The sequence below is a fragment of the Mobula birostris genome, chromosome 15 (assembly GCF_030028105.1).
Source record: "Mobula birostris isolate sMobBir1 chromosome 15, sMobBir1.hap1, whole genome shotgun sequence".
Taxonomy (NCBI): Eukaryota; Metazoa; Chordata; class Chondrichthyes; order Myliobatiformes; family Myliobatidae; genus Mobula; species Mobula birostris.
In genome coordinates, this window is record NC_092384.1 from 38,337,306 (window position 1) to 38,359,089 (window position 21,784).

Here is a 21,784-nt window from a genome sequence, read left to right on the forward strand (position 1 = left end):
CATCCACCAGACAAATAACTTGTAACAATATATTTCACATATCTTAAGTTTTCACTTTATTCTCAAATAGCTCTTGTCAAAAATTCTTAATTATTCTGACTTTTCTTCCTTGTAAGCATTTCATCATTGGAATAAGTAATCTTGGTGTACTTTGAATGTAGAATGTAGTCTTTGCTTAAATGCATTTTTAATCTAAAACATACATTGAAAGTCAAGCATCTGTTGCATTTCTTTTTGTATGCAGGCATTTATTAGGCCTTTCCGAGAACATCATATTGACCCGACTGCAATAACCAGGCATGACTTCATTGAGACTAATGGAGATAACTGTATGTTTGCCATTATTCCACTGGCCCACATGACCTACAGGTTCATCAACAACAGTCCAGGTGAGATTATGTTGTTCTTGTGCCCTTCCTATTGATTGAACAAAAATGTCTTCAATGTCATGAACACCAGAGGCTTTGAGTTCTTGAATTTGGATTACCAGGTTCCCAATGACTTAGTTACAAGATAGAAGGGATGTAAGGAGCTTGTTGGCACATAGTTAAGAGTTCTGGAAAGAGCAGAGGTCCCAGTCTACCTCTGATCTCTTAGGAAAACTCAAGAATTCTTCTGTGATCAAGATGGGGGCTAGGTATTAAACCTCCTGTGTTACTTTTTCACAAGTCTCCTACCCCATCTCAAAACAAACAAATGATCACACATATACACATAGCACTCTGTAGGGTGAAATAGGTAAGGTGAAGGTAAAGAAGGTAAGGTGACTACTTTGGAAAATCTTACATCCTTGTTTTATTAACGTTAATGCACAATGGGTTGTATACAAATTGTGTTGGCATAATCTGAAATCATTGGTACAACAATATTAAGAATGGCTAAATTACTTTGAGAGATTCAAGGATTTATTCTTTATTGACATCCATCTTATTGCTAATCAGGATTGTTACCTGGACTTGTTCCTTCTTATTTTGAATTGGCTATCCCTTTTCCATAAGCTCGGGAAGTAAGCATTTAATGAAACATTTCTCTTTCTCGCCTGCTCCAGCTCCTGTAGTCTTCAGTGGATTTGAAGAATGCATTTCACAGAATTTGAACTAGACAGGCCCACCTTCTAAACCATGGAAGCAGCAGTGATTCTTTCCCGACTTGGTCCAGCTTTCAGAATGTGCCACTGTAAACTGCTGTGTTGGATGATCTCTGCTGGCGCTTCTTCATTAGCTGAAACCCGCATGTTGAAAATTCAACCCTCTTAAAAATAAGAGTGTTTTTGGTGACTGTTCGTCACCTTCCCTTCCTCAGTTCTTTAGCTATTGGATTGTAACTGCACATTTGTTGCCCACCTGGATGGGACTGTCCAACTTTTGTTGTCCCTTACATCCAGTCTTGTCCCTTGAGATGTTTCGGCATCTTCAGTGGCATCTTGACCTTCCCTGTATTGTCATATCTACCTCTGTCAAGCAACATCAGAAGTTGTCATCAGTGGATCTCTCCATAGCAACCTTATTCCTGAACTACCGTTATTACTCAGACCACTGGCTGTGGGTGCTGTTGTTCACAGGAGACATCAAAGCAAAGTGCTGTCTGCTCTTTTGGCATGCAAAAATATCTATCGCTACTTTTAAAAAGTGAGATAGTCAACTCAGGAACCTTGGCTGATAGTTACCCATCAATGAGTGTTGCTAAAAAGAAATGGTTTCTCTGGTCATTTAGCAAATTGCTACCTATGGGAGTCATTGTGATTTGATTTGGGTATCACTTCAAGTTGTGAAAGCTGCAACATAAATGGAAGTTTTTCTGTGCATGGCTTCGCACAATAAACATCCCAGTTTTAAATCTACCTGCAGAATTCATCTCCAGTGCTGATTCCACTTTTTCTCATCTTCTTGTGGCTTCTCATGGTTCTTCTTAAAGCATTTTGTGCCCAATGCTTTAGCATGAGTGTGATTGCTTTCATCTGCAGAGATCCCATACTGTGGAATAGTTTGTGTTCAAATCCTGTCCAATGAATTTAGCTCTGAAATAATGTGTGTGTGTGTGTGTGTGTGTGTGTGTGTGTGTATATATGTGTGCGTGTGTGTGTGTCTGTGTGTGTGTGAGATCTGTGCTGCTTGGACAATAAAGATAAAAATGTACAATGGCCTGGGACTGTATGAAAAAAGTGCGTAAAGCTAGGCAATTCTTGAACTTTTTTTTTGTATTTATATTTTACATTGCCATTCTCCATTGTTGCCCATTACTTATAGGAACAGTTCATCAAGATGGAAGATTTTTTGTCAAGTTTGTGATTTTTTTTAAACCTCCCAAAGCCCTGTGGATTTAAGTGGTATTTACTTGGATCTGATGGAATTAAGTTAGGATAATGAACAAAGAGGCTCTCCAGGTGCAGAGGCTAATCTAGTTTATGGTCTCATCGAGGACATGCTGTTTCCTTAGAGTGAATTGGCCTTGTGATCAGTGACAATTACTGACCAAGAGACAGGAAGTTTCTATTTTCCTTTCAGCTATCACTGCCAAGTATTGGTGGAAGTGGGTCAGGTCTAGATTTGGCAGCTGAAGATCTGAGCAATCACATTGGTTTGTTTGAAGCCTGCTGATTTTATGTTTGCGAGCACTGATAATTCTGTTGGGTCAACTGGCATACAAACACTGCACCAGATTAACAAATATGTTTTGGTACTGTGTCCCTGTCTCTGGAAAGAGGATTGGTTTTTGGGTGTTTAGAGAGGACTCTGATTGGACGTCCTGTTTGAGAATTTGTGGAAGTAGGAGGAGGAATACAGTGTTAGTGTTGGAATTGTTTTATTTGTTCATTGTGTAAGAAACTCCCTCAGGAAACACCTGATAGAGAAGCTGTTAGCTTTTGTCCCAGTTCATAGGGGAGAATACATTTTCAGACCTAGACCCTGGGGGATAAAGCTTCCTAATTGGACACCTGGCCGGATCATGACTTCAGGAGCAACTTGTTACCACATTATAACTTTCAGAGAACTACTGCAATTTATGGAACAGAAGGAGGCCATTCAGCCCATTGTGTCCAGGATAGAGCTATTGAAATGACTGCCAGCCCCCAGATATGTAGTTTACAGCTCTTCAACTGTACATCCAGGTGACTTTAAAAGGTTTTCTGGTAGTGGATTCCAGAAACACCACCACACTTAGGGTGAAAACAAGTTTCCTCAACTTCCCTCTGATTCTTCTACTGATTAACTTAAATCTTTGTACATTTGTTATAAATCTCTCTGCCAAAGCAAATAGATCTTTGGCTTTTCATAATTTTATATGGCTTATTGTAATCTCATTTCAGTCTAACTTGGTCCAAGGAAAACATCTCCTGCCTGGGCAGCTTCTCTTCACATTAATTGTACAGCCCTGCTAATGTTTTTGTAAATCTTATCTCTAGTGCTTCAGATACTAAGGTGATCAGAGTGATGAACATTTTCCCAGCTAAGGCTTGATTAGTATTTTACATACTATTGGCGTGGTCTACCTTCTCTTGAAATTCATAGTTCAGTTGATAAAGGTAACTACCCATGTTAATTCTTCAGTACCTACCTATCTCTTTTGAGGCCTGAAGTGATTTCTAACATGCAGTACAAAGTATTTTACTTTGGTATTTCGAGGTGCTTTGGCCCCAGTAATGGATCAGCCCAAATTTCTCCAGATTAAATTTGATTTGCTACTTTTATTAAATTAGAATATGGAGAGGGTTCAAAGGAGGTTCATGGAAATGATTTTGGAATTGAAAGGCTTGTCATGTGAGTAGCATTTAATGGCTCTGAGCCTATACTCACTGGAATTCAGAAGAATGTGGGGTGATTGCATTGAAACGTACCGAATGTTGAAAGGCCTTGATAGAGCGGATGTGGAGAGGACGTTCCTATGGTGGGGAAGTCGAAGACACAGCCTCAGAATAGGTGGATATCCTTTTTGAGCGGAGATGAGGAGCAATTTCTTTAACCGAAGACTGGTGAATTGTGCAAACAAAAACAGATTGTGGAAATTAAAGAAAATAAATAATACTGAAAACTGAGAATGATATTGAATGCTGAGGAAAAATTGGGGAACTCAAAGCCAGAAATGGTAACATAAAATCAGATCTGAGGTTTGAAGGCTTGTGTAAGTAACTGAGATAATGAACTGCGAGACCATAAAGAAGTTTGAAAGCAAATATGTAATTTTTTAAATAATGGAGTGCTTTAGTTGGCTTGGAGGAGGTAAATATGGATGACAGATGAATGGGAATTGGTGTGATTTATGATGTGGCAAGGAGAATTCGAGAGAGCTTTGAATTTATGATGGTTAGTACATAGAAAGTCAGCCAGGTGTGTGTGGGAATCGTCAAGTCTTGAGATAATAAAGACATGGCTGATGGTTTCAGTGCCTGGTGAATAAGATGATGTTGTGGAGGTGGAAACAGATGGTCTGGTAATGACATGGATACCTTATTAGAAACTCTGGGTCAAATGTGACACAAAGGTTGTGAACAATCTGGTGCAGTTTCAGACAGTTGCCAGTGAGAAGGATTTCGACAGGGACTGGGGAATGGAGCTTGTGGCAGAAGACAAGGGCTTTGATCTTTCCTGTATTTAGTTGGCGCAGACTTATCTGTACTGAATATCAGGCAAGCGTCCAGTACTGATGCGCAAGAAACCCTGATGGTTTAGAAACCATAGAAGAATCAAGAAGTAGAGTGGAGCAGGGTATAGTTGATGTGCACGTGCAGTCAGACCTTGTGTTTTGGTTAAGGATACCAGCTGACAGCAAGCAAATGAGAATCAGAAGTGAGGCAAAGATGTATCTCTAGGGACACTGGAGGGAGTGTTTGGGACTGGGATGAGATTGCAGTGCCATCAACACCAGAAGTCATCCTGTAACACATGTCCGTCTTAAACGTCAGAATTCCTTTGTGATATTTAATGCCAGATGTTGCACTATTTTGGGGACATGACTTCTTTCCTAATTCAGTGTGTACTTTTGGCAATAGTTGGATGCTCATAATTGTTTAGCTACTAAAAGCTCTAAAATTTCTCATGTTGTTGCCAAAAATCTACATGGTATATGTAGCACATTCTTCAATATCTGGGCCAGTGTCTCAACTGGGAGTGCCTGGACTTTTGGATAAGAGTGTGCTTGCCTTCAGTATCGTGGAGAAGAATTCAAGTGCAATTAATAACCAGGGAGGCCTGTTAAACTGTTGGTTTAGAAGATGCAACAGATATGGTTTACTAAACCATTTGTTTCCTGTTTATTAAGCCCATGTGCAAAATCTTTATTTTTATTAGTGTCATCTACTGTCTGAAATCAGTTGATTTTGGTGTCTCTTAATGTTATGATTCTTAAGGTATATTTGGGGCACAAACTTTAAGAGTTACGCCGTTTCTTTTTTCATAGGCCAAATGTTTACTGGTATTCCAGAAATAGGACTGAATATTTCTTACTCAGCATTTGTAGGAAAGTGTAGCTCCTAGATTTTAAAGCTCACGCCATGATACCAAATTGGTTCAGTGGTAGTTATTGTTACCTCTTTAAAAAGGCAGCTTTTTTGGAATATGCACGGTTATGAAAATTGACCTATAAAATTTAACCTGGTACTACTTTTAAATTATCAACCAAATAACTAGAATATAGGCTTACTGAAACACTACCATGATAAGAACAGTTAATTTTTTGTTTCCAGTTTATTTTCATGACTTCCACAAAGTATGACAATGACAGTGAACTCTGCCTCCCTAATATCCCTAACTACACCAGTGCCTATTCTGTCCTGGCTGCTTATGCAATGTGTAATCTTGAATTTCCTTACTGTAAACATTGGAAAGATCACTTCAACTCCCTGATACACAACAGAACAGTATGAGTGCAGTCTTGGTACCCTATATGATTCTGAGCAAGGCTCTTGATAAATGTTCCCTCTAATTTTTAGTAGTCAGTGTGCGCAAAAATTTTACGTTGTGCAAATTCTTTTCCTGTGACCAAAGTGTGTGCGCACTGAATGCACACATGGCACAGTTTATGTAGGTTTATAAAATATTTGACATAAAACTGCACAGAATAACAACAAAATAACATACATATTTAAGTCACTCAGTTATTTTTTACTCTCTTCTGTCGTTGGCATTTACCCATTCTTTGTAAACTCTATCTAGCCTATTAGAACTTCCATCCAATTGATAGCGTTTGATTCTTATCAACATATCCAAATGACATTCACCTAAATGGTTTCTCAGCTTGTTTTTGAGTTGATTCATTAGGCTAAAACCTCGCTCACAGTCCGCATTAGATGCAAGAAAGGTTCCCCCAATGTCCATCAACTGTGCAAGGTCACAAAACTGTTCATTTTGAAGTACAAATGCCACCACTTGAGCAAAGTTTGAAATTAGTTTGGATTTAATTTTTTCTTGCATGGAAAATTAGAAATCATTAAACTGTCTAACTATTACAGTATTTTCAGCTAGAAAATCATTATATTTTAGACATAAGGCATTAACTTGTTCTTCGCCAAATGAGATGTCACAATCTGCAATTGCGGAGAAATCAAAAGCTGACCATTCTTGTACCTCATCTTCAGGAAACCTTTCTTCTAAATGAACACAAAGACTATTTATAAAAATCAACAGCGAACTTGTATCTACTGTGACGTTTTCTTCACGTTGTTGGCTTAACAAAACTTTAACTTTGTCACTCCACGAAACATTGTCTCCCAGATACTGCTTTCTTATCTTGTTAATTTTGCCTCGCGCAAAATGAAGTGAATCAATCGGTGTCAGGCCACTCTTGCAGAATCTTGCACAGTGCAGCCAGCTCATCAAAGACATCACCTAAAACCTGTAAAGCTACTTTGTATGCGATGTTTATCAATTTATTGTGACAGTATATAGCCACAGGGTCATTTGACTGATCTTTTTCAATAAAAACTTAGTAAGCTATCTACAGGATTTGAAACAGATCTTTGTAAACTTTACGATATGAACACTGTCTGCCAAAGATGGCTGCTGCCATGATGGAGCTGTACAAACCGGAACAGGAAAGGTGAGGTAATGTAAAATAGTGACGTGCATTGTGGTACAGTATTTGAAAAGCTGACTAGCTAGTTAACAGAAACATTTAGCTAAAAGATTGTTTTCAATAAGTATAATGATTAATTACTGCATTGTTTTAGGTAACTAACCTTTTGTGTGCACTGGTTGAAAAACGTGTGTGCGCGTGCACATGTGCTCAGCTTAGAGCAGGGGTCCCCAACCTTTCTCGCACTGCGGACCGGTTTAATATTGACAATATTCTTGTGGACCGGGCAACCCCGGGGGTGGGGGGGTAGGACAAGAGTAGCAGTCAAATACGTTGTGTTTACCCCGAGAAAGATTACAATGAGCATGAAGCCTTGCGCGGGCACCAGTACGCATGCACGTACCTGGCGATTTTTTTTCCTACAAATCGTTTTTGCTGATTCTGTTCGGGGGGGGGGGGGCGGTGTTAATCACGGCCGGAATCTAGGTGATAAGTGGCTAATACACTCAATTTCAAACTCACAGCACATATTTTCCTCGTATGAATATAGCGATAAGTCAATTATCAAGGGAGCTTGAAGTAAGTGTTGAACGAACTTCCAGTAGAAGTAGTAGAGGCAGGTTTGATACTATCATTTAAAGGAAAGCTGGATAGGTATATGGACAGGAAAGGAATGGAGGGTTATGGGCTGAGTGCAGGTTGGTGGGACTAGGTGAGAGTAGCGTTCGGCACGGACTAGAAGGGCGGAGATCGCCTGTTTCTGTGCTGTAATTATTATATAGTTATATAAGTCACTTATCAGTCAATAGCATCATAACATTTTAAGTAACGTTTGGATATTAAACACACAACACATATTTTCCCCGTATGAACATATAAAATAATTGCAACACACCAATATCGCTGAATCAGTGGGAGTCCTGGGCTTGTTTCCCTGCAACAACACCGTCCTAACAAGGGGTGATGGGAGACAGCGATACTCGAAGGTGGTTCTTTATTTCCAGTCTATTCTGCAATTTAGTTTTCGTTGCATTCATTGCAGAGATAAGTTGGAAATGGAAGCAACGTTTTCAGTGCTTTCGTGGCTATCTCAGGATATTTAGCCTTGACTTTGATTCGGAATGCTGGCAGAGATGTTATGTCAAACATACTTTTCAGCCCGCCGTCATTTGCAAGCTCGAGGAGTTGATCTCCTTCCCACGCTGACATGGATGACACGCGGGTAATGACTTTGCATGCGTAATGGCTCAACAGAGGACGTGACAGGGAATGAGGAAAGGTGCAGCTGACTCATGTCACCAAATCATATCGTTTCCTCGCGGCCCAGTGGTTGGGGACCGCTGGCTTAGAGGGAACATAGCTCTTGATCCCATGTTCTCTCCTGTATTTTCATCTGTGTTTTATCACAATCTGCAATCCCACTTCAGTTAATCATCCACTGAAACCTCCATCCATGGTCAGAGTAAAACACATCCTGCATTGACTGGCTCTCCAACGTTGCCCTATTTTTTCAAGCTCAGCTGATCATGTTGAAGGAGCTGTGAGCATGTCTTTCCCAACCCTTAATGATTTGGAAACTGATGCTGGCTACTGAGATCCAACATCCAAGAAGTGTGATGTGCATCCTTGAATTTAAATCCAGTCATTGTTCTTCCTAACTTCTGTCTCCTTGGATCTGTCGCCCAGAGCCTTCCTGAAGACCATCAGATTGAGGTGCAGAATTAGGTCATCTGGCCCATCGAGTCTGCTCCGCGGTTCAATCACAGCTGATCCTGTTATTCCCCTCCTCAGCCCCACTTTCCGGCCTTCTCCCCATAACCTTTGATGCTGTGACCAATCAAGAACCTACAGTTTCTCTGCCTTAAATACATCTCGCAATCTGACCTCCATTGCTGCCTGTGGTAACAAATTGCACATATTCACCACCCTCTGGCTAAAGAAATTACTTGGCATCTCTGTTTTAAATGGACAGCCCGCTATCCTGACCCTGTGCCCTCTTGTCCCAGACTCCCCCACTATGGGAAACATCCTTTCCACATCTACTCTGTCTAGGCCTTTCAACATTCAAAAGGTTTCAATGAGATCTCTTCTCATCCTTCTAAATTCCAGCGAGTACAGACCCAGAGCCGTCAAATTTTCCTTGTGTGATAACCCTTTCATTCCTGGAATCATCCTTGTGAACCTGCTCTGAACTAGTGCCAACACATCATTTCTTGGATGAGGAGCCCAAAACTGTTCACAATACTCAAGGTGAGCCCTCACTGGTGCCTTATAAAGCCTCAGCATCACATCCCTGCTCTTATATTCTAGACCTCTTGAAATAAATGCTAACATTGCATTTGCCTTCTTCACCACCAACTCAGCCTGCAAGTTAATCTTTAGGGTGTTCTGCACAAGGACTCCCAAGTCCCTTTGCATCTCAAATTTTTGGATTTTCTCCCCATCAAGAAAATAGTCTGCACATTTGTTTCTACAACCAAAGTGCACAACCGTGCATTTTCCAACATTACATTTCATTTCCACTCCCTTGCCCATTTTCCTGCTCTGTTTAAGTCATTCTGCAGCCTACCTGTTTCCTCAACACTACCTGCCCCTCAGTCAATTTTTGTATCATCTGCAAACTTGGCAACAAAGCCATCTATTCTATCATCTAAATCATTGATATACAGCATAAAAAGAAGTGGTCCCAAAACTGACCCCTGACGAACACCACTAGTCACTGGCAGCCAACCAGAAAAGGATCCTTTTATTCCCACTCACTGCCTGCTACCAATCAGCCAGTGCTCTAACCATGCCATTAACTTTACTGTAATACCGTGGGCTCTTAACTTGATAAGCATCCTCATGTGTAGCACCTCGTCAAATGCCTTCTGGAAGTCCAAATATACAACATCCACTGCATCCCCTTTATCTATCCTACATGTAATCTCCTCAAAGAATTCCAGCAGGTTCTTCACGCAAGATTTTCCCTTAAGGAAACCATGCTGGTTTTGTCCTATCTCATCCAAGTACTCCATAACATCATCCTTAACAATAGACTCTAACATCTTCCCAATCACTGAGGTCAGGCTAACTGGTTTACAATTTCCTTTCTGCTGCCTTCCTTCTTTGTTAAAGAGTGGCGTGACATTTGAAGTTTTTCAATCCGCTGGCGCCATTTCGGAGTCAAATGATTTTAAAAAGATCATTACTAATGCCTCCACAATCTTTACACCTACCTCTTTCAGAACCTTAGTGTGCAGTTCATCTGGTCCAGGTGACTTATGTACCCTTAGGTCTTTCAGCTTTTTCAGCATCTTCTCTCTTGTAATAGTAACTGCACTCACTTCTCTTCCCTCACACCCTTCAACATTTGGCACACTTTATTGTCTTCCACAGTGAAGACTGGTGCAAAATGCTCATTTAGTTCATCTTCCATCACCTTGTTCCCTGTTATTATTTCTCCAGCCTCATTTTCTAGCGGTCCTATATCCACTCTCATCTCTCTTTTATTTTTTTTTACGTACTTGTAAAAGCTTTTACTATCCACTTTGATATTGTTTGCTAGCTTGCTTTCATATTTCATCTTTTTCCTCCTAATGATTCTTTTAGTTGTTCTCTGTAGGTTTCTAAAAGCTCCCCAATCTTCTATCTTCCGTTTCTGTTTGCGTATTTATATCTCCATATACAGTATTCCTGGTTGGTGACTTCCCACTGAGTCTGGTTGGTTACTGTGCCATTCCTCCTGATCTTTCGGATCCTTCTCAGACACTAGTTGGTGAAAGCCTGCAGTTTTAGTAGTGTCTCCTTTGTTGCTGTTTAGATCTCAGAGCCATATAGGAGCATCGTTTTCACATGTGAGTTGAAGATACTGATTTTGGTTTTCCTAGATATAACTCTGGATATCCACCAAGATGTTGAAAACTACTCTGGCCTTGTTGATCCTGGCTTCAACATCCTCAGATACTCTCAATGCTTCTAAGATAGACAAAGAAAGTCGCTTCTTCCAGGGTTGTATTTCTATTGCTGGTGCAGTTTATCTTCACTTTCATTTTATCTACATTTGAGTCTTAGACCCAGCATAGTGGAGTTAATGGTCAAGAGGGTTAATTTCTCTTGTGTCTGTTGATTAGAGCGAGATGTCATCTGCAAACACTAGGTTATCATGTTGCTGCCACATAGCCCACTGGATTCCATTTCATTTTTCACTTTTTTTTATTTCTCATTTGTCTGTTTTATAATCTAGTCTATTGCCAACAGATACAGGAAAGGAGTCATCAAACATTCCTGCGTCACCATTATTTTATTTCCTAGGCAGAGTAATTAAATCAGAAAGTGCTGACAACACTTTGAAAGTTGGGCAATATCTCTGGAGAGAGCTAATGTATCAGACTGATTATATTTTATCCTAGAGGCTGTTTTGATTTCATGGAATTATTTTAAAATTTTCAAATCTGAGCTTGTATCTAGTATTATGGTCACTGTTACTGTTGAATCATGTGAATATATTGAAGCCCCTGAGATTATGACGTTTGTCATAATGGCTTGGGATTTTCTGTGTTTGACCACCCCTGAATTTGGAATTTCTAAGTGTAATTTTATTATATGTCTTTGCTAGTGGGGTCTGTGGGTAAAATATGAATCAAATATTGGAGAAATTCTCTTTCAGAATGGGTGAAGCAGTGAATTTAAGTTGTTTCAAATCTGCAGTGGAATACAAAATTATACAGTTCAGATGAAATGTATTCAGGCTGAAATATTTACTGTTGCCTGTCTATCCTTCTAAACGTTTCCAAGGTTTTTCTCCAGATTTTCAGGATGCACAGTATTTTGTTTTGCTGCAAGTAAATGCAGAATGTGGTGGATTCCATTTTATTTAATTTTATTCTGCTCGATTCATGTTAATTTGCAAGGTTTTGAGTAGCTGGGGTTCCCTGCATCACCATCTGTTTGAAAGAAAAGGCAAAGAGAGACATAAAAGCCGTTCACAATTCATTCCAAACACTCTGTGGGGGTTTCATGCTGCCGTCATTGCAATAATACTCGCACTTCATCCAAATGCTCAACAGGAGGACTATCATGCTGCCATCATTCCAGATTGTTTGTGCTCACAGCCATTCCAGATTGTTTGTAAAACCTTTCATTTATATGTAATCAGACTTCAAACAAGCAATGCTATATTTTTGCTGGCTGTGAGTGTGGATAATCCTGAACAGTTCTGGTTCTGTTCCAGATCTTCTTGGAAAGATGTACACGATTATTCAGCCTATGAACAGAAAGCTGATTTGAAGTGATCTGTTTTTAAAATTATGTGAGGGCTTATCACTATACTGCTGTAAACATTTCTTACTCACCTTTCTTTTTTTTTAACCTTATTTTCTCTCATTTTTTTTCAACTTAACACAATTTTTACCCTCGTTCTTTCCAGTTTTGTTACACAGGTAAAAGCTGCACCTGATTTCTCCATCACATTAAAGACCCTCCACTAGAGAATACAACGCAATCCAAAAATAGTTTTTACACAGATGTGACCTTTCTGGGGAAGGAGGAGCAGATAGAAAGAACTAATCTTTCTTAAACAACGACCATGCCTTGCTTAGCCCAGCAAAGTCAACAAATCATTGCATCCAAAATAGAATATTGGCTTTCAATGACTTTGGATAGTTACTAAATTACTTTAATTGGGAACATTCAACATGCATATGCATTAGGTGCACGCTGATCATTTGTGAAATAAATACAAAATAAATTTGGCTGATATGAGCTACTTTTTTTGTATTGATACTTACTGTGGGAGACATTTAATGGTGTCCTAGAATAGATTTATTATATTTAACAAACTCTGCTAGAATATTTGTTGCTGACACGTCCATTTATTATGGTACTGCAATGTGTGTGAAACGGCAAACTCAGAGAATTCGAGAGAAGGTTTCTTTTTTGTGTGGGCCAACATAGCAGTATGCTTGAAGCCACAACATTGTCAGCTAGCTGATGGATGAATGCAGCCATGAGCTGGTTCACATACAATTGAAGAAAAATGATGTAAGATATATTCCTTCAGAAACCAAATTTAATCAAAAGTAATAGTTTCTAGAGGATAATCTTTTTATTTTTAAATGTAAACTAAGTTGAATATAAACAAATACACCATAAACTATAAATGAACAAAATTTAAATGATTAGTTAGCTGTTATTTTCCCCAATATCAGTTTTCCACCCCTTTCCTATCTCCTTGCTGCATAATCTTTTCACTTTATAATTCAGTGTGGCACCAAGGAGCCTCTGGTAAAACTGAAGTCACTAATCACCATGGAAAGAACATTTCACTGGTTGAAGTCATACATCTCACAAAGGAAGAATGGTTGTGATTATTTGGTGTCAACCATCTGAGACCTAGGGCACCACTGCAGGGGTTTCTCGGGACAGGCTTGAGCACCTTCAGCTGCTTCATCAATGATTTCCCTTCATCAGAAGGTGGGATCATCCGATGATTACACAACATTCAATTCCATTTGCTGCCCCTCAGCAAATGAAACAGGCCATGTCTGTTTGCAGCAAGACCGAGTTAACAGTCAGGCATTAACTGCTAAGTGACAAGTGAACATCTCCAACAGTCTAACCTCTATACCATTGCTTTTGCCAGATCATCGTGATGGTCAGGAATTTGGCAATGATGAACAGTAATTCATAGGGACCGGATGCATAAATGCTGTGACTACAAGAGCGAGTCAAAGGCTAGGAGTTCTGCAGCAAGCGACTCAATTCCTAGCACCCGAAGCCATGTTCAAGGCACAAGTGTGAGGCAGTTGTTTCCACTTGCCTGCAACTCCAGCAAGACACAGAAAGGTTCTTACCTTGCAGGATAAAAACAGCCAACTTGTTTGCCACCCTGACCACTACCCTAAATATTCATTAACTTCACTACGAATGTACAGTGGTTGTAGTGTGTATCATTTATGGTTACTCATCTCAGAAGTCAGCTAACTACTCGGACAGCTCTTAACAAACCTGTGACCACCTCCACCAAGAAGGACAGTGGTGGCAGAAATGTTGTAGTGTGGATGAAATCACTGGAGAGACAGAGTCACTGGTAGATACAAAGCAGCTTCTTTATTCGACACAAGAAGGTACAGCAGGCATCATACGGACAGAGACGCTTTCAGGAGAAAGGTCTGCTAGCCCAATGTGGGCTCGATATTTATATACTAAACACAAAGGCAATTGCTACTTAAAAAGTTATAGACAATGCTTCTTTTTGAAGCTACATACAAACATCGCACCTTCTGACTTCATCCTTCCAATGCCAATATGTCTGGGTTGGTATCCACAGCCTTTAGGAATACAAGTTAAATCCACAATACATTTATTTGGCATTTTACGTGCTAACATAGAAGACAATTAATATTTATAAAATATAGATAATACTGTCTTCGAAACTACAGCATCTGGTCAAACTATGGCGCCAGAAGCATCCGGTATTCACACTTTTTTAGGAAGCGCATTATTGTGGACTCAATCCACAGTACTTTGTCAAATAGAAGTCTGGTGGCCAGAGTCATTTAAGTGTAAATGAATCATCTACCCAAAAACTCACTCTAGCAGTATACACAAGAAAACACTGCCACATGCATTTTCTCTTCCAAGTTGTATATTATTCTGACTTTGAAATATATCAGCATGTCTTCATTATTATGAATGCTGGAACTCACTCCCTTACTTCAGCAAGACTTTGACAAGGTCCTGCATGGTATGCTGGTCCAGAAGGCAGGTCACATGGGATCCAGGGTGAACTAGCTATCTGAATACAAAATTGGCTTCGTGGTAGGAGTCGAGTGTGGTAGTGGAGGATTGTTTTTCAGATTGGATGCCTCTGACGACTGGTGTATTTCAGCGATTGGTGCCGGAACCCTGTTCTTTGTCATACTTCAATTATTTGGATGAGGATGAGGGGATATCATTAGTAGGTTTGGAGATGGCATCAAAATGGGTAGTACAGTGGGCAGTAAAGAAGGGTAGGGAACTGAAGAGGGTGGCAGCAGTTGTAGGGAAACTCTGTCGTCAGGGGGACAGATAGGCGAAAAGGAAACGGATGGTAGTTTGCCTGCCAGGTGCCAGGGCCCGAGGTATTTCTGTATGCATCCACAGTATCCGAAAAGGGAGGGTGAGCAGCCAGAAGTCATGGTACTTATTGGTACCAATGACATAGGAAGAAAAAGGGAGGAGGTACTGAAAAGAGAATATAAAGAATATAGGAATTTCAGAAGGAAGCTGAGAAGCAGGACCTCAAGGGTGGTAATCTCAGGATTGCTGCCTGTGCCAGGCAACAGCGAGGATAGGAATAGAATGAGGTGGCAGATAAATGTGTGGCTGAGGAACTGGAGCAGGGGCAGTAATTCAGACTTCTGGGTAATTGGAACCTCTTCTGGGCTGCGTGTGAACTGTACAAAAAGGACAGGTTGTATTTGAATCCGAGGGGGACCAATATTCTTGTGGGCAGATTTACTGGAGGTATTGGGAGTGGTTTAAACTAGTATGGCAGGGGGATGGAAACCAGGATGATAGACTGAGAATGAGCCAGCAGGTTTACAAGTAGATGATGAGTATACCGTGAATGTAAGGAAGGACAATCCCATGATTGGGTACAAATGCAGACAGAGCAAAGAGTTAAATTGTATCACAGAGGCAAAATTCAAAAGGGTGAAGAATGCGGGACTGAAGGTGTTGTATTTAGATGTGCGTAGCATTCAGAATAAGGTGGATGAACTCGTGGCACAGTTAGAGATTGGGTGGTATGACGTTGTGGACGTCACTGAGTCGTGGAAAAAGAAGGCCATAGTTGGGAGCTTAACATCAAAGGATATACCTTAAACTGAAAGGACAGGCAGGAACGCATAGGCAGCGGTGTGGCTCTGTTGGTAAGAGATGGAATTACACCTTTAGAAAGAAGTGACATAGGGTCAGAGAATGTTGAATCTTTGTGGGTGAAGTTAAGAAATTACAAGGGTAAAAAAAAATCATAAGAATCATATATAGGCATCCGGTAGTCTCGTGAGACCATGGATATGCGCCTTGGAAGTTTCCAGGGCGCAGGCCTGGGCAAGGTTGTATGGAGAACTGGCAGTTGCCCATGCTGCAAGTCCCCCCTCTCCACGCCACCGATGTTGTCCACGGGAAGGGCACTAGGGCCAATACAGCTTGGCACTGGTGTCGTCGCAGAGCAATGTGTGAGTAAGTGTCTTGCTCAAGGACACAACAAGCTGCCTCAGCTGCGGCTCGAACTAGCGACCTTCAGATCACTAGATCAACGCCTTAACTACTTGGGCACGCGCCAACAATAAGAATCATATATAGGCTTCCAAATAGTAGCCATGATATAGGATTGAGATTGCAAAGGGAGCTGGAAAAGGCATGTAATAAGGGTAATGACACAATTGTAATGGAGGACAATATGCAAGGGGATTGGAAAAATCAGGTTAGCATTGGATCGCAAGAGAGGGAAATTGTTGAATGCCTCTGAGTGGGCTTTTTAGAGCAGCTTGTGCTTGAGCCAACTCAGGGAAAGGCTATCCTAGATTGGGTGTTGAGTAATAACCCAGATCTTATTAGGGAGCTTAATGTAAAGGAACCCTTAGGAGGAAGTGATCATAATATGATTGAATTCGTACAGCAATTGGAGAGGGAGAAGCATAACTCCAATCTATCAATGTCGCAATAGAATAAAGGGAATTACAGAGGCATGAGAGAGGAAGTTGCCCAGGTGGATTGGAGGAGGATACTGGCGGGGATGACAGAAGAGCAGAGATGGCTGAAGTTTCTGGGAATAGTTCACAAGGCACAGGATAGATATGTCTCACAGAGGAAGAAGTTCTCAAATGGCAGGGGTAGGCGACTGTGGCTGACAAAGGAAGTTAAAGACTGCATAAAAGCCAAGCAAAGAGTATATAAGGTAGCAAAAGAGGGTGGGAAGTTAGAAGAGTGGGAAGTTGGATGATTGGGAAGCTTTTAAAATCCAACAAAAGGCAACTAGAAAGGCTATAAGAAGGAAAAAGATGAAATATGAGGGCAGTCTAGCCAATAATATAAAGCAGGATAGCAAAAGTTTTTCAGTTATCTAAAGAGTAAATGTGAGATGAGAGTTGATATTGGACCGCTGGAAAATGATGCTGGTGGGGTAGTAATGGGGGACAAAGAAATGGTAGATGAACTTAATGGGTACTTTGCAGCTGTCTTCACTGTGGACTACCCCAGCAGTGTGCCAGAGATCTGTTAAGTGTCAGGGAGCAGGAGTGAGTGCTATTGCAATGACAATGGAAAACATGCTAGGCAAACTCAAAGGTCTTAAGGTGGATAGGTCACCTGGATCAGATGGACTACATCCCAGAGTCCTGAGGGAGGTTGCTGAAGAGATGTTACGAAGATAGTTGGAGGGGTAGGTAGTGTGAGGAAACAGTGCGATTACAACAGGACTTAGACAAATTGGAAGAATGGGCAAAAAAGTGGCAGATGGAATACAGTGTTGGGAAATGTATGATAATGCATTTTGTTCAAAGGAACAATAGTGCAGACTATTATCTAAATGGGGAGAAGGTTCAAACATCAGAGGTGCAGAGGGACTTAGGAATCCTCATGTAAGACTCCCAGAAGGTTAATTTATAGGTTGAGTCTGTGGTGAAGCAGGCAAATGCAATGTTGGCATTTATTTCAAGGGGAATAGAACATAAAAGCAAGGAGATAATGCTGAACCTTTATAAGATACTAGTCAGGCTGCCCTTAGGGTATGTCAACAGTTTTGGGCCCCATATTTCAGAAGGGATATGTTGGCATTGGAGAGAGTCCAGAGAAGGTTCATGAGGATGATTCCGGGAATGAAAGGGTTAACATATGAGGAGCATTTGGCAGCTTTGGGCCTGTAGTCACTGGAATTTGGAAGAACGTGGGGGGAATCTCATCGAAACCTATCAAATGTTGAAAGGACTAGATAGGGTGGATGTGGAGAGGATGTTTCCTATGGTGGGGGTATCCAGAACTAGAGGGCACAGCCTCAAAATTGAAGGGTGGCTCTTTAGAGCAGAGGTAAGGAGGAATTTTTTTAGCCAGAGAGTGGTAAATCTGTGGAATGCTACGCCACAGAATGTGGTGGAGACCAAGTCTGTGCGCATATATAAGGAGGAAATTGATCGTTTTGTGATCAGTCAGGGCATCAAAGGATGTGGTGAGAAGGCAGGTATATGGGGTTGAATGGGATCTGGGATCAGCCAAGATGGAATGGCTGAGCAGACTCAATGGGCTGAATGGCCTAATTCTGCTCCTATGTCTTATGGTCTTATAGTTGTTTCAGGTTACATCAGGATCTGGATCAATGGAGAAAGTGGGCAAAGGAATGTCACAGTGAAGTGAACTCAGTTACATTTTGGCAAGTTACACCAGTTAAGGGCATACACTGTGAGTAGCAGGGCCCCGAGGAGTGTTGCACAGAGGGACCTAGTGATACGAGTGCATAGTTCCCTGACGATGGTGGCAACAATGGACCGATTAAAGAGGCATTTGGCATGATTGCCTTCCTTGGTCGAGACACAGAGTACGGGAGTTTAGACATCGTGTTACAGCCATACAAGACGTTGTGAGAACTCACTTGGCCAGGATGATCTACTTCCATTCCATTTGACCCAATAGTCAAATATATAGTCGGATATATAATATGGTACATAATTAGGCCGTCTTCTCCATTTACATTTATTGGTGGAAGGCTCTGATTCTTTCTCCCTCAGTTATTCAGTGACTGCATTACTAAAATAATTTCTCTTCCAGTGGCCACATGGCCAAAATCATTGCACCTCAAGGTCTCATCTTGAAACTCTTCGGAGCTAATCTACAATAGTAGCCTTTCAGTGATATGAATGAAGGGATACCTAGCTCTTGCCCTTCACTGATTCATTCACCTTTAGTTCTAAGTTTCTTGCTTTGCTATCAAACTGCCCATCCAACATGAAGATGTGGATCAATCGGAGTTCCTTGTAACTTAACACTGAAAAGAAAAGGGCCTTATTTATTCAAATCTATCTGATTATCATCAGAACATGGCAAGAAAGCTCACCACTGCCTCTCCTTTCTGAGGAAGGTGAAGAGAGCTGGACTGTGCACATCAATGCAACCACTTACTGATGCGCAGTTGAGAGTGTCCTACCATGTTTCGTCACTGTACTACTGAAACTACACTGCGACGGACAAGGGCCTACTCTACAATGGGTAGCTAAAACTGCCCAACACATCGCTGGCACCAGCTTACCAGCCATCGAGGAGATATATGCGGAAAGTTGCCAGAAAAGGGCCAGCAACATCATGAAGAATGCCACCACCCTGCTCATGGTCTGTGTCCCACTCCCATCAGGGAAGAGGCTACACAGCATCCATGCCAGGACCACTAGACTCAAAAACCCAAGCCATCTGGCTGATCAACACCTCCACCCACTAACCCACCTCAGCACACTCCCTCCCACCACTAGCTTTATCATTTCCAGTCAGTCAACCTACATACAGACACTCCTGTACCTAACATCAATTTATGTGCATACAGTCAGACTATGTATAGATGCTAATCTTGTGTATTTATATTTATTGTGTTCTCACTGCTTGTGTTTTTTTAATGCTTTATTGGATCTGGAAGAGCAATCATTTTATTTCCCTTTACAATTGTGCATTGAAGAGCAACAATCTTGAATCTTGAATTGTTTCCTACTATCATACACTATTCATCGATCTCACTTCCCTATCAGGATGCCAGCTGAAGAATAACCCAGCAGTTTGCAATTTCTGTGTATTACTTGCCCCTCCAGTTATCTCGCAGTCCTTCACCGTGGTGTACCCAACCTCTTGGTACAATCTATCTCTGCCAGCATCATACCTTAGGAGCTGCTGAAACTTCCATGTGTGCTTCATATTTAAGCTTACTAATACCCTCCTTTTTGTCCCCACGGACTTTTCAGCTCATTCACAGGCAAGTTTGAAATAACCACTGAAAAAAAACCCAGCAGATGGAAGGAGAAAAGCACTGTTTATCATTCAGTCAGGGCCTTTCATCAGAACCAGGAGAAGTTAGAAATTTGAGGTGTGAAAACACGGAGAGGCAAGAGAGATCTGCGAGTGGGCAAGGATTCAGAAGGATGGGAGTGACACCAGTACTGATGGTGCCGGTGAAAGAGGATGATAAAGGTGTGTCCCCAGTAGGGGTAAGTATGAAGAGGCAAATTTAATCTCAAGTAGCATGAGAGAGGAGAAAAAAGTTGAATGCTGGGAATGAAAGATTCCAGATGTAATGACTGATTATTGAAAATGGTTGAATTTGTTGTTGAGCCCAGAAGACTATAACATGTTTGGCCAGAATGTGATGTGCTGTGTTGAGATTTAGTGGAACGATATAGAGGCTAGAGAATTAAAGTAACAGGCTGCTGGAGGTTCAGGGTTTGCAGACTGAATGGAGGTATTCTGTGAAGCGTCTGAACTACATTGGATTTCAGTTGATTTGAGGTAGACTGCATTGTGATCACTAAGTGCAGCAGTGTAGAGTGTAAAATGTACAAATAAATCTCTACTTCACCAGAAAGGAATGTTTGATTGCCTAAAAGAAAGTTTTAGAGTCTTTGTCCTTTCATTCATCTGTCTTGTCTTACTCTATCTAACTGTCAGAATATTTTCCAATTTCCTGCTCTTGTTCACCACCCTTTGAATTCTGGTCTGCTGTTCACTATCCTCTCCTCTTCTACCATCTGTGGTTGAAATTCCTGTTGTCCTTATTTTGAAGCTTGTTTGGACATTCAGAGGCCTTCATAAATGACCCTGCTTTAACTGTACTTGGGTTCGTCAACCCCCTTTTAACTCCTGCTTCATTCTCATTCCTCACTACAGGTGTCTGCATGTTTGCTTTATTGAGTGTGTGTATAATGATGTTACAACTTAGAGTAGTTGTTGCATATCATGTGATACACGGCACGCATTTTGTACACCCTACCTTGATGAGATGTTATAAACTGCTTTCATCATGATGTTGCTTGTTAAGACTTTAAGTTATGGGGAGAGACAGAATAAGCTGGGCTTGTTTTCTGTGGTGCAGTGGAGGCTGAGCGGGTACCCAGTAGAGCTATACAAAATTATAAGAGACGTATATAAGGTGGATAGTGAGAAACATCCTCACAAAGGAGACATCTAATGCCATGAGACTTAGTCTGAGATGTTAGGGTGGATTCCTTTTATGGAAGAACACCCCTGTGTGACCTTATTTATCATGGTGAGGCTGATGCATGGGCACCACTACGTGGTCCTTGACAGATCGGGGTCAGGGGTCAGGGTCCAGGGGCATGCAAGCAAGATGGCTGGGGACTTCCTTTACTGCTGCGTACTTCCTTCGCCTTCATTGTAGTTGTGATGTGTCATCATCTTCAGCCAGCTACACTGTTGAGGTCTTCATTGGATCGCTCTTTGTCTGGAACCTCCTTCCAGACCTTACCGTCAATGGGTTACCCTACCAGGAGCTAAGCACCGAATGGCTAAACTCTCGATGGCATCACTCTTGGGATTTCGGGAACTCACAAACCTCTCCACCACGACACGGAGATGATTCTAGCAGAGGTATAAATGGGTACTTGATGGTTTGCAGGAACATGATGGCCACTTTCGTGCTTTGTGACTTTAGGTTCTAAGACAACCTGCTATCCATATTTATTCAAGTCCTTTCACTTCTCTCTGTCTACCAAATATGCTGCTTAATACAAAGCTCAACCTGCGTCCTCCTGGACCAAACTGC

General features: G+C 41.2%; 1 protein-coding gene across 2 annotated transcripts in view; it reads left to right on the forward strand.

Moving 5' to 3' along the window:
* LOC140210558 (plasmanylethanolamine desaturase 1) overlaps positions 1-21,784 on the forward strand; it is a 170,666-nt gene that overhangs the window by 116,278 nt on the left and 32,604 nt on the right. For both annotated transcript variants that reach the window (XM_072279618.1, XM_072279617.1), the window contains one exon: positions 245-389. In XM_072279618.1, the coding sequence (XP_072135719.1) occupies positions 245-389 (145 nt within the window). The remainder of the gene's footprint in view (positions 1-244; positions 390-21,784) is intronic.